Source organism: Aplidium turbinatum, chromosome 11 (genome assembly GCF_918807975.1).
Source record: "Aplidium turbinatum chromosome 11, kaAplTurb1.1, whole genome shotgun sequence".
NCBI lineage: Eukaryota > Metazoa > Chordata > Ascidiacea > Aplousobranchia > Polyclinidae > Aplidium > Aplidium turbinatum.
Window position 1 is genome coordinate 3,791,593 of NC_137482.1, and position 13,907 is coordinate 3,805,499.

Consider the following 13,907-nt stretch of genomic DNA (forward strand, 5'->3'; position numbering starts at 1 on the left):
ACAACGTTGATGTGCATTCACACAAAAGGAAATGATTTCAAATATTTATACTATGAGGTCATATACCTACGTCAAGTCATGAACCGCATTGATGATCTGACACGACCGAACTGAAATATGTCCCTGACTACACAACTGCCACGTTATACAAATTTAAGTCTCCAAACTGCTGTGTTTGTCACGCACTGTTGCCATACTTGTATATTCCAATTTGCAAAGGATAAAACAAAAGCCAAATACTTTAAAATAAACATAACGTGATAATATAAATAAACACAAACGTCCAAAACTAACAGATCTGAAGCCAAGAGAAATCACAACAACAATTGGATGAAAAGTTTATCACTTGCCTGCACGATCAAAAGTCAATTGCTTTACCATGATTTTTTATACAGAACGTTGAATTCTTGATTTTACATAAATGTTTTACAAACGTTTTGGAGCAGACATTAGCAAATGGACAAAAAACGTATTCACGACAACTCACAAACATTAGAGGCCAAAGTTGGGCACAAACAGATTCATTAAAAACGTTGGAGTCAAAGATTGGTTCGTCTTGGTGAATTGTGGACGGATAATAATTCAGATACATGTTATTGTTACGTAACACAAGATAATATTCAGCTTCCAACTGAGAAACTTTCAAGTGGAATCGCTAAGGGCAGTAGTTTCTGAATTGGTATAAAACTCGTTAAACAATAACTTTATAAAATACCTTATTGTACTACATGGCAGTGTAAAATTGAAAGTAACCAGCGCACATTTCATGTTACACGACTTTCGATCCGTGCTATAACTTTTAAGGAGCCTTTTCAGTGAAACTGCTTGAAGCAGAACAACCACGATCTCTCCTCTGTACCGCCGATGAAACTCTTGCAAAACCAAAACACTCAGCTCTTCTTGGAGTACTAAGACTCCCCCGAGTCTAAGTCGTCAAAAGGCAAGTCCGATGGAGGCTTTATATCAGCAACACAATCGTATTTAGCGTCCTTGTACTTTTCATAGAGCGCTTGCTGGGGATGGTTTTCGGCTCCTTCAAACAATTCCAAGAGTCGCTTTATACAAGGCTTCACTTCTTCAAGTTTGTATTTCATATAAAACTCCATCGAATCATCCTGAAATATTGGAAAAAGGTTAAGTACAACAAAAAAACGAGTATCAAAAAACAAAAATAGAACAACTCAGCTAAGAAATCAGTAATTCTTCACTATAGACGTGAATCAGTGTAAAAGAGTGACTGTAGGGATACAACTGTTTTGCAGGAAAAGAAAACTTTCTCACAAAGTATAGGAGAATTTTCCCCAACGCTATCATTTTCCATTCCACATTGTCAAACCATGACGTTGAGTAATATTTCATTTTCTGAGAAGATGAGTTAAGAAATTGTTCTTGCAATAAAACATCAAAGACACCTAAACTTTAAAATGTTTTCTACGTCTTACCCATAACTTTGCAGACACAGTAAAACTTGCGAGACACACCGCAGAAGCTGCGATCATAGAAGGTCGATATTCGATAAAATTGAAGTCAACCAGGGCAAGCTCACAGAGATACTACGGAAACATTAAATGCAGGAATTTAATTAAATCGGTCAAACATGTCAGGGTTTCCAATATCCATGCTTGCGCTACTGGCTCGGTAAATACACGACAAAGGCACACTTGCAAGATAGAGAACTATATGCTACGTGTGGCAGAATAAGCACAAGGTAATCGACACAGATGATGCATGAGATTTCTGCCTTTGGACATTTCGTTGCGTTGCTTCATTCATTTGCGTTGCCACGTCATTATGTTACATAAACGTTACTATGAAAACTGATGGAGGCTAAGTGTGTGGGAATGAACAATGTACATAAGGTCATTTAAAAAGAATGGCTTATATGCAATGGCAAAGGTCTTGCCCATAAGGCATACCCACCCACCTGTGACAAAAAGTCTGTTCTCTTTTCAGCCTCAGCAGCTTTGAGAAATCTTTTGAGGAACTGGTTAGATGTCGGGACGGCAACATCAAAGTTTAAGACTTTCAACATCAAATGCTCCATCCGAAGCACCTGCTTCTTCGTGTAGGTATCGTCGGTGATGTAAACGAACTCACCAACGTCTGGAGGATAAATCTCTTCAAATTTTCTAAAAAACGAATAATTGTTAAATACAAAAGAACGTCACTAAATAGTTTAATGCTTTTTAACGCGATCTTATCGACCACATGCTAAGCGTAAAAATTGAATCAGGGTTTTGATGATACCAACTTATTTATTTTAAGGAAACTCGAAAGCCACACGGGAAGTATAGAAAAACGATTGTAAAACGCTGTCAACTGCAAACATAAAACACGAAAAGCCTGACAAAAGATTACTCAGGGAGTCAGCTACCAACCAACATGAGGAAGGTACCAAGCGATTAGTGATATGAATTCAAACAAAACCTTGAACTTACGCAGCAAGAAACATCGCTGCAGCTCCGACGAGTTGGAGTTTCCCTCGTAACACCGCCATGTGAGATAAAAACCTATCTATGTAGTTCACAGCCAAATGTGTGGTTTCGGTGTGGAGTTTGTATTCATCCGAGACCTCGACTAGCCAATCAACGAGTATGGATCGCATTCCAGTGGTGATGTCCTGTTGCTTTCGCATGTAGTTTCGCTTCGGCCGGTTTAATAACTGAAAGCATAATGAAAGTGTCAATTCAAGCTAGAGCTCGACCGATATATCGGTCAGCCGATATGTATCGGCCGATATCAGGTGTAGCCGATATATCGTATCGGCTATTTTTCGCCGATAAACATCGGCCAGCAAGAGCACACTCAAAACCAGCCATACATGCCTTTAGAAGAAACACAAGTTGCTCAAACGTTGCTTGCATAGCACAAACAATTGCTGTGAGAATATAATTTCCCGCCCATTCTAGTGCGCGCATCTAGAAAATGTTAATGCTGTATCCCTTAGCTTCCATTCAAGCAGGAAAAATTTCGAGTTTTACGTTGCTTCAACGATTGATGACATTTAATCAGTGTAACAAAGGTGAATTTTTCGCTAAGAATCGATGGGAGTGCGGGTGTACTTCTACACTAACCACGCACAGCTTATTTCAAGTCTTACGTCACAATGACTGGCTTTGATCTCCGAGTGATATTGATAAGACAAGATTCGTTACAAAATTAGATTATACGAGTAGGCTATCGCAGCAAGATGCAGCAAAATTTGTCAAGTTTTGGTATTACAGTAAGAAAGAAAAGGTCCAGGGAAAATTAACTTTCGTTCACATGACATGCAAAAATAAACCCAAAGAAAAAATCCTAGTGAAACTTTGCACAGAAGAAAATAGTAGCGTCATTGTAGAAGTTGCAAAAATAAAGAAAAAAATCCTGGTGAAACTTTGCACAGAACAGAAGAAAATAGTAGCGTCATTGTAGAAGTTGCAAAAATAAACCCAAAGAAAAAAGCCTAGTGAAACTTTGCACAGAAGAAAATAGTAGCGTCATTGTAGAAGTTTTCCGATTTGTGCCCAGAGCATTGTGACGCAAGAAGCCACACGACCTCTTTCGGTGGAAGTTATGCGGCGTAATTAAGCAAGCAACCACCTGCGCCGAGTCCCGGGCGGGTGGGCCGCGCCCGCCGGACATTTCAGGAATTAAAAAAAAAATTAATTCAATTATAAGTCCAAAAATTTCTGTAACCATCTGCCACCTTCTAATACTAGCCTACTTACCTTATCCGCAAGGTTTTCTCGCCATATGATAGGCCCTACTAGACCTACTAATTAAGCGATTAGTTTTCGTCAATTATTGCCATGTTACATTCATGCAACGTTAATCAACGTTGATTCGCCGTTAAACGAGCAAAAGTGTCCAGCCGCGCGGTTTGTCTCCACTCTGCCACTCGTAAGCCCAGTGCTATAAATCAAGTAAATTGCGCAAACCTGTGAGGAACTTCATTCGCAGCAAAAGTCTGACCGCAATTTCCACTGCTGTTACATCGTTTTAACATCGCCAGATGTTAAATCGGTTTAAAAACTGTAGCATTGTTCTTCAAAGGAGTAATTTTCTCTCAAACGACGTCATCAATTAACTCTGCTGCTAAAATGCTCTATTTTGTCGTCTCAACCATGACAGTTGCGTCTGTTACGTCACTGATACTAAACTGTGCACTACTGCACACGTGTTGGTTTGGCCGGATGAAACCGTTGGTTGTCATTAGTTGCAATTCAGCTCCTTCGTTATATAACTGTTTTAATTGTAGATTCAATGTAAGCTCGGTTCAATAGCGCAGTTTATCGCTAGATATTTGCAATTTATGGTAGTAGGAACTAGGAAGCCTAGATCTTGGACCTTGGTGGTAGGAAAACAACAGTGGAGTTCTACATTATTATTGGTGATCACGACGTGACGTGCAGTATGTGTTTGCCCGCCCAGCTATTTTGAAAACTCGGCGCCTATGACAGCAACCAATGCATAAACTTTCTTGGACTGGTTTGTTGCTTAATAACCTTGTTGGTAACAAATTTTTCGTAGTTGATATATATCGGCCGATATATATCGGTATCGGCCTAAAAATTTCATAAATATCGGTATCGGCCTGAAAAAGTGATATCGGTCGAGCTCTAATTCAAGCAGAGGAAACAGAATTTTCCCATTAAAGCTTGAAGACTTCGTTTTAATTACACAGGTGGGAAGTTGGGAACACAAAGTGTGAAAACACAATACACCAAACAGCTGGAGACAAAGACGAGACAACAAACTAGGCATTGTTTTCAGCGAGAGTAATTATGCAATCTCCCCACACGCCACAACATTTATTTAATCACCTTTTTCCGTGCTGTAGTGCTGAGACAGTTTTCCAAGAAAAAATTACTTAATCTAAAGAAACATCCCTTCGATGGACCTACATTTGTGCAAAGCAATTGTTCAAGCAAAGAAAGATACTTTACTTATTAATACTTAAGTAACGACGGAAATGTCGAAAAAGCATAATATAGCTTTCCGTTTTGGTAATATGCTTTCACAACACGCATGCAGTTTGCATCAAAATAATCGTGTGTCGATAAATTAAATCACAGCTATCCTATAGGTTGGACCTAGTTTGTATTGTATATCAGAGACAGTCATCGCAGATAAAAAATAGATTTACCTCAGCTTCCCTTAAATGTTCAAATATTTCAACTGCATACTCTGAAAGGCCGTATATACCAGCGTCTGTATCAATGTTGAATATATTTAAACGTTCTTCCTCTGAACAATCCAACATCATCGGAGAATCTACAGAAGAGAAATTGAATTCAACTTTAGTCATCAAAGCATGAACAAGGAACTTGAAAAAAAATGTAAAATGCTGCACTGAAATTTAACATGTTCCATTGTTTCTGTGGAAAGTCTGCACGCTAAAAGACCAGTTGTTGAAACAAGAGCAATATCATGAAGGTATTGTACAATTTTTTCACATCGACTGACAATATTTAAAACAAATTGAAAACAGGATAGGCTATTATGCAGAAAGGTATGTATTTCTTAAGCAGTGAACTTTGAACCAAGTAAGATTTCAACTGTCTCTACATTAATGTCCAACACTTATCGTGCAGGCCTCGAAATTCACGGCGGACACCAGCATGTGATGTCCGCGGGAAGTACCATCTAGATCGGTCATATTTGTCCGCCGAGAAATAACGCAGGAACTAGCGATACAAATCGTCATCGCATAGCACGAACAATTGTTGTGAGAATATAATTTTCCACGCATTCAAGCACGCATCTAGAGAATATGAATACTGTATCCCTCAACTTCTATTCGAGCAGGAAAACTTTCGATTTTTACGTTGCTTCAACGATTGATGAGATTGAATCAGCGTAACAAAGAGCATTGTGACGCAAGAAGCCACACGACCTCGTTCGGTGGAAGTTAATCAGTTATGCAGCGTATTTAGCAGCTACACGGCGCTTTGACTCTTCAAGCGCACGTCGTTGGTCTGATATAAGCCTTTCAGAGTGACTTCGCTGAAATTTTAAAACGCCTTCTAAAACGCCTTCTAAACCGTAGCTATAGTTCTCAAATGGCGAAGATTTATCAAGATACAGTAGAATTCGCCTATAACGGCACTTCTAGGGGATTGCAAAAACTGACGTTATAGCCGAATTGACGTTATAGACGAACTACCGCAAACTATTCCAAAACTGTCTTTTGATTGAAGAAAAAGGTGTATAATCCAGTCAGGTTTACTGTGTACCACCAAACTGACAAAAGTCACGCAGAAAATACAGTAAACAAAGAAATTGTTTAAAACAAATAACCTACAGCGAAAGGTACAGGAAATTTGTGCAATATGGCTCGTTACATAGTTTATACAGTTACTGAACGTTCAACTGTTGCTTTGAGTTTAAAGGTCAGCTGCTGTAGAGCTGCTTTTTACACGTGATAGTTTTTCACGCGGGAAAAAAGTTAATTCAGTTAATTAAAGTCCTTGCTGCGAACGACGTAGCAAAATAAAGGAAGACATTCTGCAAGCAGCAGCGCTAACTGGATTAAAAGACTGACCGTTCGTGGTGAAGGTGATGGCTTGAAGTGACGTTATAAACGAACAAAAGACGTCTGGGGACCAATAAAGGGCGCTGTTATATGCGAATTGACGTTATAGGCGATGATGTTGTAGCCGAACTACAATGTACGTAAAAGATAGGAATTCTGCCGGGACCGAGCGAAATGTGACGTAATAGGCGAATTCTACTGTAAAATGATTAAGTATGACGATTGACGCTAAAACTGGTGTGTCCGCCGTGAGACTTAATTTGTCCGCCGAGATAGCTGCTCAGACCGGACACGTTTGTCCGCGTCAACAAAAACGAATTTCGAGGCCTGTCGTGTCTTCAAATTTCATTTAAGCTTTTTGCATAATCTCATTTTATAAAACAGGAGTCTCCTGTGAATGAAGGTACAAATTTTGCTATTGAAATAGGGTTCGAACCAGAGAGGTAATTGTACCTGCAGATCGTAAAGAGACATCTTTCGAAGAAAGCTTGCTGAGTGGAACACGAACAACAGGAAGAGCAGTCAAGGCTGGATGCAGTTCTGATGAAGTGGTCGAAGACACAGATTTGACATCTTTTTTTGTAGCTTCATCAAATATCTAAATAATTGCACAACAAAATAGATAAATTTTGTCAGTGGTGTATCAGCGAAAAACTCATAAAGCATTGCACTGCCACACCACTGCAAATATACATACAATGACATTTTTAAAATGTATTTTAAAGAAAGAGATGTACTTTCCTTTTAAAATAAGCTATTGTAATAGTCAGTAATTGAAAACGATTATCATAGGCCATAGCAATCACACTATGTACCGGTACAGACATTTAAAATGGATGCGTGTCACTGGTGAGTGCTCACTGTTCAGCCCATTGCTGACAGTAAATTTAGCTAACCGGCTACATTTACATGAGTGATGTTATTGCATAAACTAGTAGAATGTATTTAGTATTTCAGTCAATGCACCATGCCTAGAAAAAAGATGATAACTTACTTTAAAAGGTTTTCCTGCAGTGGTTGGTTTGACTGATGCAGTGCCTTTTTGTGCATTGAAAAATCCTTCTGTCGTGGCATTCTATAAAAAGCAGCACATACAAAAGTTTTCTTTCTAAGGTTACACATTTTAGTTTAGTACAAAGTACTGACATAGCTTTACTTATAGTTCGCTTCGTTTGAGATCTGTTTATAAACTAAATAAAATAGATTTGCATAGTATACTGGCATCTGTGCTCTATATTCCAATATTCGTTCTCGCCAATCTGTCTTCATTGTGGTTTCAGCAAAAGAAATTGTAGTGAAGTTACAAACAGTTTAAATGAAAGATCCGGATGCTCTTTCGTCCAGGTTTGTATATGAAGAGAAACTAGACTAAAAGCAAATATACCTGTTTGGCGGCGCGGAACGGTTGAACACGGCCAGTGTTTTCATTAACTGGACCCAGGACAGATCTTCCAACTGCATATTTCTCCTTATTTGGTGCAATGTCACCACTAAATGGCTTTGGACCAGACTCATTAGTCAAGTTGGATTGCATAGAAGTTGCATTTGCTGCCATTTTTCATAAAACTTAAAAATAATAACCTGAAAATAATATATATGACATCATTTAAAACAATTCAGTATGTTAGATCTAAGCCATTTAGTTATCAAGAGTATAGTTATATAGCCTACCATATAACAGAACCATAACTGAGGCTACAATCCTCATCACTTGAGTATGGAGGATGTGATAACAGAATTTCATACATGTTTATTATTCACCCCTATAGCTCATTTCGTCATGCACTCAACTTTGTTCAAGAAACGAGGGAGCACGTCTTTTAGGTGCAAACATTTAGGCGCCGGTCAAATAGGCATGCACAGTTAGTGTTGGGCAATATTGGAAAAAAAAAAAAACGATACAATATTTGAAAAAATACTCGATATTTCGATACTTTTCGATATTTTTGTTCTAATTGAGAAAAGAGTTCCTCAGTCTTCGAAATTAGCATCGGCAATTGCCGAGGTGATTGCCGACGCAGATGCATGACTGGCGCATTAGCGTCGGCAATAAAATTGCCGAGGCCACACGAGCATCGAGCGCTAATAAGGTGAGGGTTAGACAATTAGACATTCCTCCCAGTCGTTATGCCAGTCATAGATTTGCTCCGTAGCCAACACCCTGATGGAGTTCTGCGAAAGAGGCGTGTGGACGGGTATCACAGGGCTCCCGAAAGCCGCAAAACGTGGACGCTTCATTGCGAACGACGAAGACAGTTTAGATTTACAGCCAACGATGAGCCTCTTGATGTGTCCGATTCCAGTGATGACTGATGACACGACAACCTCATCCTCCGATACAGCATCTGATGATTCCGATTTTGACAGCTAGTTCTTCATCAAGCAGACTTTGTGTTGCTCGCAGTATCCCAATTGTGCCCAAATTATGTTAGTGTACACGTAAATCGAGGCAATCTTCTCGCAGGCAGCTATTAATTTGTTACAGGTACTTGGTTGAGCAATTAACGTTATTTTATGATAATTCAACATCGCTAGATGTCGAATTAATGTAAAACAAACGCAAATTTCTTATTGGGCATTGTTGTTACACAATAAGCCGGGAAAATTAAATCGACTTGTGCTGACTCGAACGTTGAATCAACCCAAGATTAACTTACTTTTCCTCTCCGTGAGTTATTCAACGTGAATTTCCGCAACAGCGTGCGTATCGCGTTGCTCGCTTTATCGCTACTTTTGGTATTATTACATCACAACAAATCAACAGTGCGATCGTGATAGACTACTGTACCGTACTCTAGTATATTTTTCGATTCTCGTTTTACATGCTTTGGTACAATTTTTTTTCGTAATAAACGTTCACAGCAATTGCCGAGGCAATTTCAACTTTTGCCGTTTGGCCTCGGCAACGTTTTTGTAGAGGTTTGCAATTACGAGTTAGGGCTGTAATAGTTAAAATATCGAACGATATTGAAAAGATATCGTATCGTAAATTCGATATATCGCCCAACACTACGCACGCTGTGGCGTCAGGATACCGTATTTAGCTGCAGTCTGCGGAGCACTGTGACACTCGGTCATTTAGGTGCTCTGCCTAATAAGGGTGCAACCTAGTTCGTACCTTGAACCATTTGTACAGTCAGTTCGTACCCTGAAAAGATCGAGAGAAAAAAATTTAAAAAAGCCGAAGTCGCTGATTGGAGTTTCCCCAAACAATTTGAAACAAACTCGAGGGTAAGGGTTAGCGGAAACTGCGGTTAGTGGAAACTGCGGTTAGTGGAAACTGCGATCAGCGAGGGTTAGAGTATAGATTACTCTATGGTTAGAGTTAGGGTAAGCGGAAACTGCGGAAAGATGTTTGCGGAAACTGCGATCAGCGAGGGTTGGAGCATAGATTACTCTATGGTTAGGGTAAAGGTTAGCAGAAACTGCAGAAAAATGTTTGCGGAAACTGCGATCAGCGAGGGTTAGAGCATAGGTTAGAGCAGGGACGGGCAACATACGGCCCGCGGGCCGGATCCGGCCCGCGACGGGATTTTGAGCGGCCCGCAGACAGTTTCCGGTCTTTAGATGATAATGGCCCGCGGCCACACTCTGCCGCAATACCCCACTGCTTGCTTACTACGTCAAATAATAGTGACAGTTATTATTATTCTTTATGTTTTTTGATTCTTTGTTTTCGGTATTTAGTCGAGTGACAAGCATGTCATGTTCTGTCATAAACGGGCTCTTCCATTCCTTTTCTTTGTCTTTTGTAAGAATTGAACACCAGACTTCAAGGGAAGGGCACTTTTGCTCACGAAATGTACTCAACATACAATGAAGGCATTCAGGGTGAAGCTAAAACTGTTTATCGCCAGCTCAATGAGAATATCACAATGCACTATCCAACACTCGAAACTATGGCACCCCAGATGATGACAATTGAGAAGTACACCAATATGACATCTGCACTAGGCAATGAATTTGGTCGTCGTTTTGCAGACTTTCAGAAACTTTCTGCTGAGTTTGATATCTTGTCATCACCCTTTGCACCTGAGTTTGAAAAGGTGCCGGATGCCGTACAGCTGGAATTGATTGATTTGCAATGTGACTCTACCCTGAAAGAGATATCCCAATCTAACGGCATTGATAAATTTTATGCGTCACTGAATGAGTCCAAGCTTGCCAACCTGAGAAAGATGGCCATGAAACTACTTGCTTTGTTCGGGTCTACATACATTTGCGAGCAAACATTTTCGACCAGGAACAGAGACAAAGCTGCGATCCAATCTCACTGATGTTCACGTGCAGTCTTTACTGAGGGTTTCTATGTCCGACATGCAGCCAGAGAACGGTAAATTTGATCGACCACAGATGTCTCATTGACTTCAGCAGCTATTGAAGTACATTACGTTAATTGTTAATAAATTCATTAAATATATACTGTTTTTGGTCTCTATGCTTTAAACTTAAAGTTTACATTACATTAAATACGATTTATTCCTTGTCTAGGTAGATAAATACGCGATTAATGTAGCGATTCATAAATCCGGCCCGCCAAGTACTTCATTTTCCCATATCAGGCCCGCCGACTGGAGAAGTTGCCCGCCCCTGGGTTAGAGCATAGATACTCTATGGTTAGAATTAGAGTAAGGGTTAACAGAAACTGCGGAAAAATGTTTGCGGAAACTACGATCAGCGAGGGTTAGAGCATAGATTACTCTATGGTTAGAGTTAGCAGAAACTGCGGAAAAATGTTTGCGGAAACTGCGATCAGCGGACTTCGGTTTTGAGCTATTTTTTCTCTCGATCTTTTCAGGGGGAAAATTTTAAAATGATTGCGGAAACTGCGATCAGCGACTTTTATTAATCTTTTTTCTCGATCTTTTCAAGGTACAAACTGACGGTCCGAACTGTTCATGGTACGAACTAGGTTGCATCCGCCTAATAAAGTCTGAAGATTAGATCAGCTTGGCAGGTAGAGCAATGCTTTTCACAAAATTTTATATTGAACAGAAAAATATGTCATGGCTTCTGTGAGTGAAGCTGCTTAAACTGAAGTTATAACCTTGAAGATTTCACATCATGATCAATATTTAAAACGATTTGAACAGATATGATAAATGGAAAGCAATTCTGGAGCTTAGTATCCTGCCTTAAATGACATATGTGCACTTGGTACGGTACACTTTCTCAAACACATGGCTAAACTCAAATCATGCCAAGTGACAACAGAAAGAATTATGTCTGTCAGAGAAACTAGTGGGTTAGCCAAACAGAAACTCAATCTAAAAATAAAACAGTCAAAAGCTGCTCACCATTATCACAGCTCACAACTTTTAGTACCTTATAGCAAAGCCAGCTTTGATAGGTTAAGTCACAGACCACTTCAAAAAATAATAATAAACTTCAATGCGAAACTGCAGCGCACCTGTAATAAAAGCACTTGAAAAAAGATTCACTTTTCAAAGTCACTGTAGTTCCAAACTTCAACGTTATCAGCATTCTTTGAACCGTTGATTAAATTTCTGTATTTTTTGCTTTTTAAGCAATGTAGTGCATTCCAATCTTCCTTCGGGTCAGCACTGAATAGCGAACACAAAATTTAATTTTCTGGAAGCAAAGTACCTTTCTGCTGCCACGCTGATCATAAGCTGAAGCAAGCTTTTCAACTAGAAACCAAATAACAACAGAAGACCAACAAGTAACCGGGACAACGTGAAAGTCTTGTATTTCACCGCGTCCTACTGGAAATAACTTAATGATTCGCCATTGTCGTACTCAATGTTTGAAGAAAGTCAAAGAGAAAACGTTTCCTCAAGGAAGCAAAGGAATCCAATTTTGAATTATTTCTTTTAAATAAGCCGCGATGACGTTGACCAATAGCATTTCAGAACTTAGTCACGTGCTTTTACACGAAACAATCTAAGATGTTTTCAAAAATGCAAAAAGAGATGCGAACCAAGTGCAACGAGAGAATAGAAATCAAAATGTAGGTTATTGATTTTTTTATGAAAGTATGTGAAAAAAACAAAGTATGTGAAAAAAACAAATCAAATTTAAATAGCGTAATTGCACCATCAATATGTTTTTACTTCAAAAGCTCAAATATTGGTTGTTACAACGAAGTGCAAGGCGTTAGGGACAGAATTGCGTTTTTGTTTAGATCGTGTTGGTGTTTCTACTAGAGTTGGTGGGTAAGTAAATTTGCTCTCAATTTTTTTTTATAATTTAAATACAAAGGTGGCAATGCACTTGAGTAACAACTCAAGTGAATACTTGACTAGTGGACGGTAAGATCGTTTCGTTGTCTCGCTGCATAGCCGAGTGGTGAGAGCCCTGAAACAGCAATCGAAAGGGCGCCTTTTCGACACCACTCAAGAGCATGCGACTGTGTCTCTGGCAGGATAAAAGCATGCATGAACGTGGACACAAAGATAGGCTTCCTTGCCTTCCCGTCCACTTAATCTAAATCTTCAACCACCGGGTGTAAGCCTGGATACGACAAACAAAAAACAAGCTGCCAACACAGAATTTGATCAAACTGCCCATTTGCATTTTATTTCACACTTGTAGTGTTTTTTTTTTATAAATAGTCATATTGACTTGAGTGAATGATTGGGTTTGGGTGATAGTAGCCTATGATCTTCTACGATAATCCCAGGAACTTTTAGATGTAGCCTATAGAAGGCTATCATGAAAATGGAGGTGGTTCTTCTAAAGAGTAGGAGCTAAGATGCCTTCCTACAATCCCTCCTTAGCTCACTTTAATGCCACAAATAACTGCAGTAGCAATCCTTTATTTTTTGATTTATTTGAGTCTGTGAGGATAAAAACCTGGCTTGTTTCGCACGCTTAGGGACTTCTATATAGTTAAGCAGGCCTATATACTCGAAAATTTGAAGCACAAATGCCTGGGAAGGTAGGCTATCCTGTCATCCTCTGGCTTGTTAATGTAGGCCTAAAATACTAAAATTTCGACACAAAGAGGTAGGCTAGCCTACGAGGCTTCTTTAAACGTAGGCCTAATGGTCTTTAGCAAGCGGCAGAAGCGATTGAGGAGTGAAAACACCACTCGTCCGTAGGCAGGCCAAATCTTTGAAAACAAACGCTAGATAACGAAAAAACAACGTTGGTAGGTCCAGTCGGGTACGCAAAGGGGCATCAAAAAGTTATAAAGGTTAAAAAGGCTGAAGCAACACCCAATGGCTCTCAACTCACACATAGGCCTACTTAGCATTTGTTAGTTCATCGATTTCTACACTAGACCTGTCATCGTTACCGCTGCGAACAAGTTTTTCTCTGAGTAGGCGATCAAAATAAGATCCTTCAGGTTTGGCCAAATCGCTCGCCGCCATCAAGCTACACTTTTTAAACTTGGCTACAAAATTGGCCATTTTTAGTTTTTTAA

General features: G+C 39.5%; 1 protein-coding gene across 2 annotated transcripts; it reads right to left on the minus strand.

Annotated features, from left to right (window-relative positions):
* Positions 1–188: 188 nt before the first annotated feature.
* On the minus strand, positions 189–12,341 carry LOC145779547 (G2/mitotic-specific cyclin-A-like). Of its 2 annotated transcripts, XM_082591158.1 has the most exons (10): positions 12,278–12,341; positions 11,928–12,081; positions 7,902–8,098; positions 7,512–7,592; positions 6,971–7,115; positions 5,129–5,256; positions 2,439–2,662; positions 1,925–2,129; positions 1,443–1,553; positions 189–1,115 (listed from the first exon to the last, which is right to left on the minus strand). In XM_082591158.1, the coding sequence occupies exons 3-10, from the start codon at positions 8,070–8,072 to the stop codon at positions 909–911; spliced, it is 1,272 nt and encodes a 423-aa protein (XP_082447284.1). In that variant the 5' UTR covers positions 8,073–8,098; positions 11,928–12,081; positions 12,278–12,341; the 3' UTR covers positions 189–908. The 2 variants fall into 2 exon arrangements, with proteins under 2 accessions (XP_082447284.1, XP_082447282.1); XM_082591156.1 differs by having other exon boundaries at positions 11,928–12,335.
* Between the last annotated feature and the right edge of the window lie 1,566 nt (positions 12,342–13,907).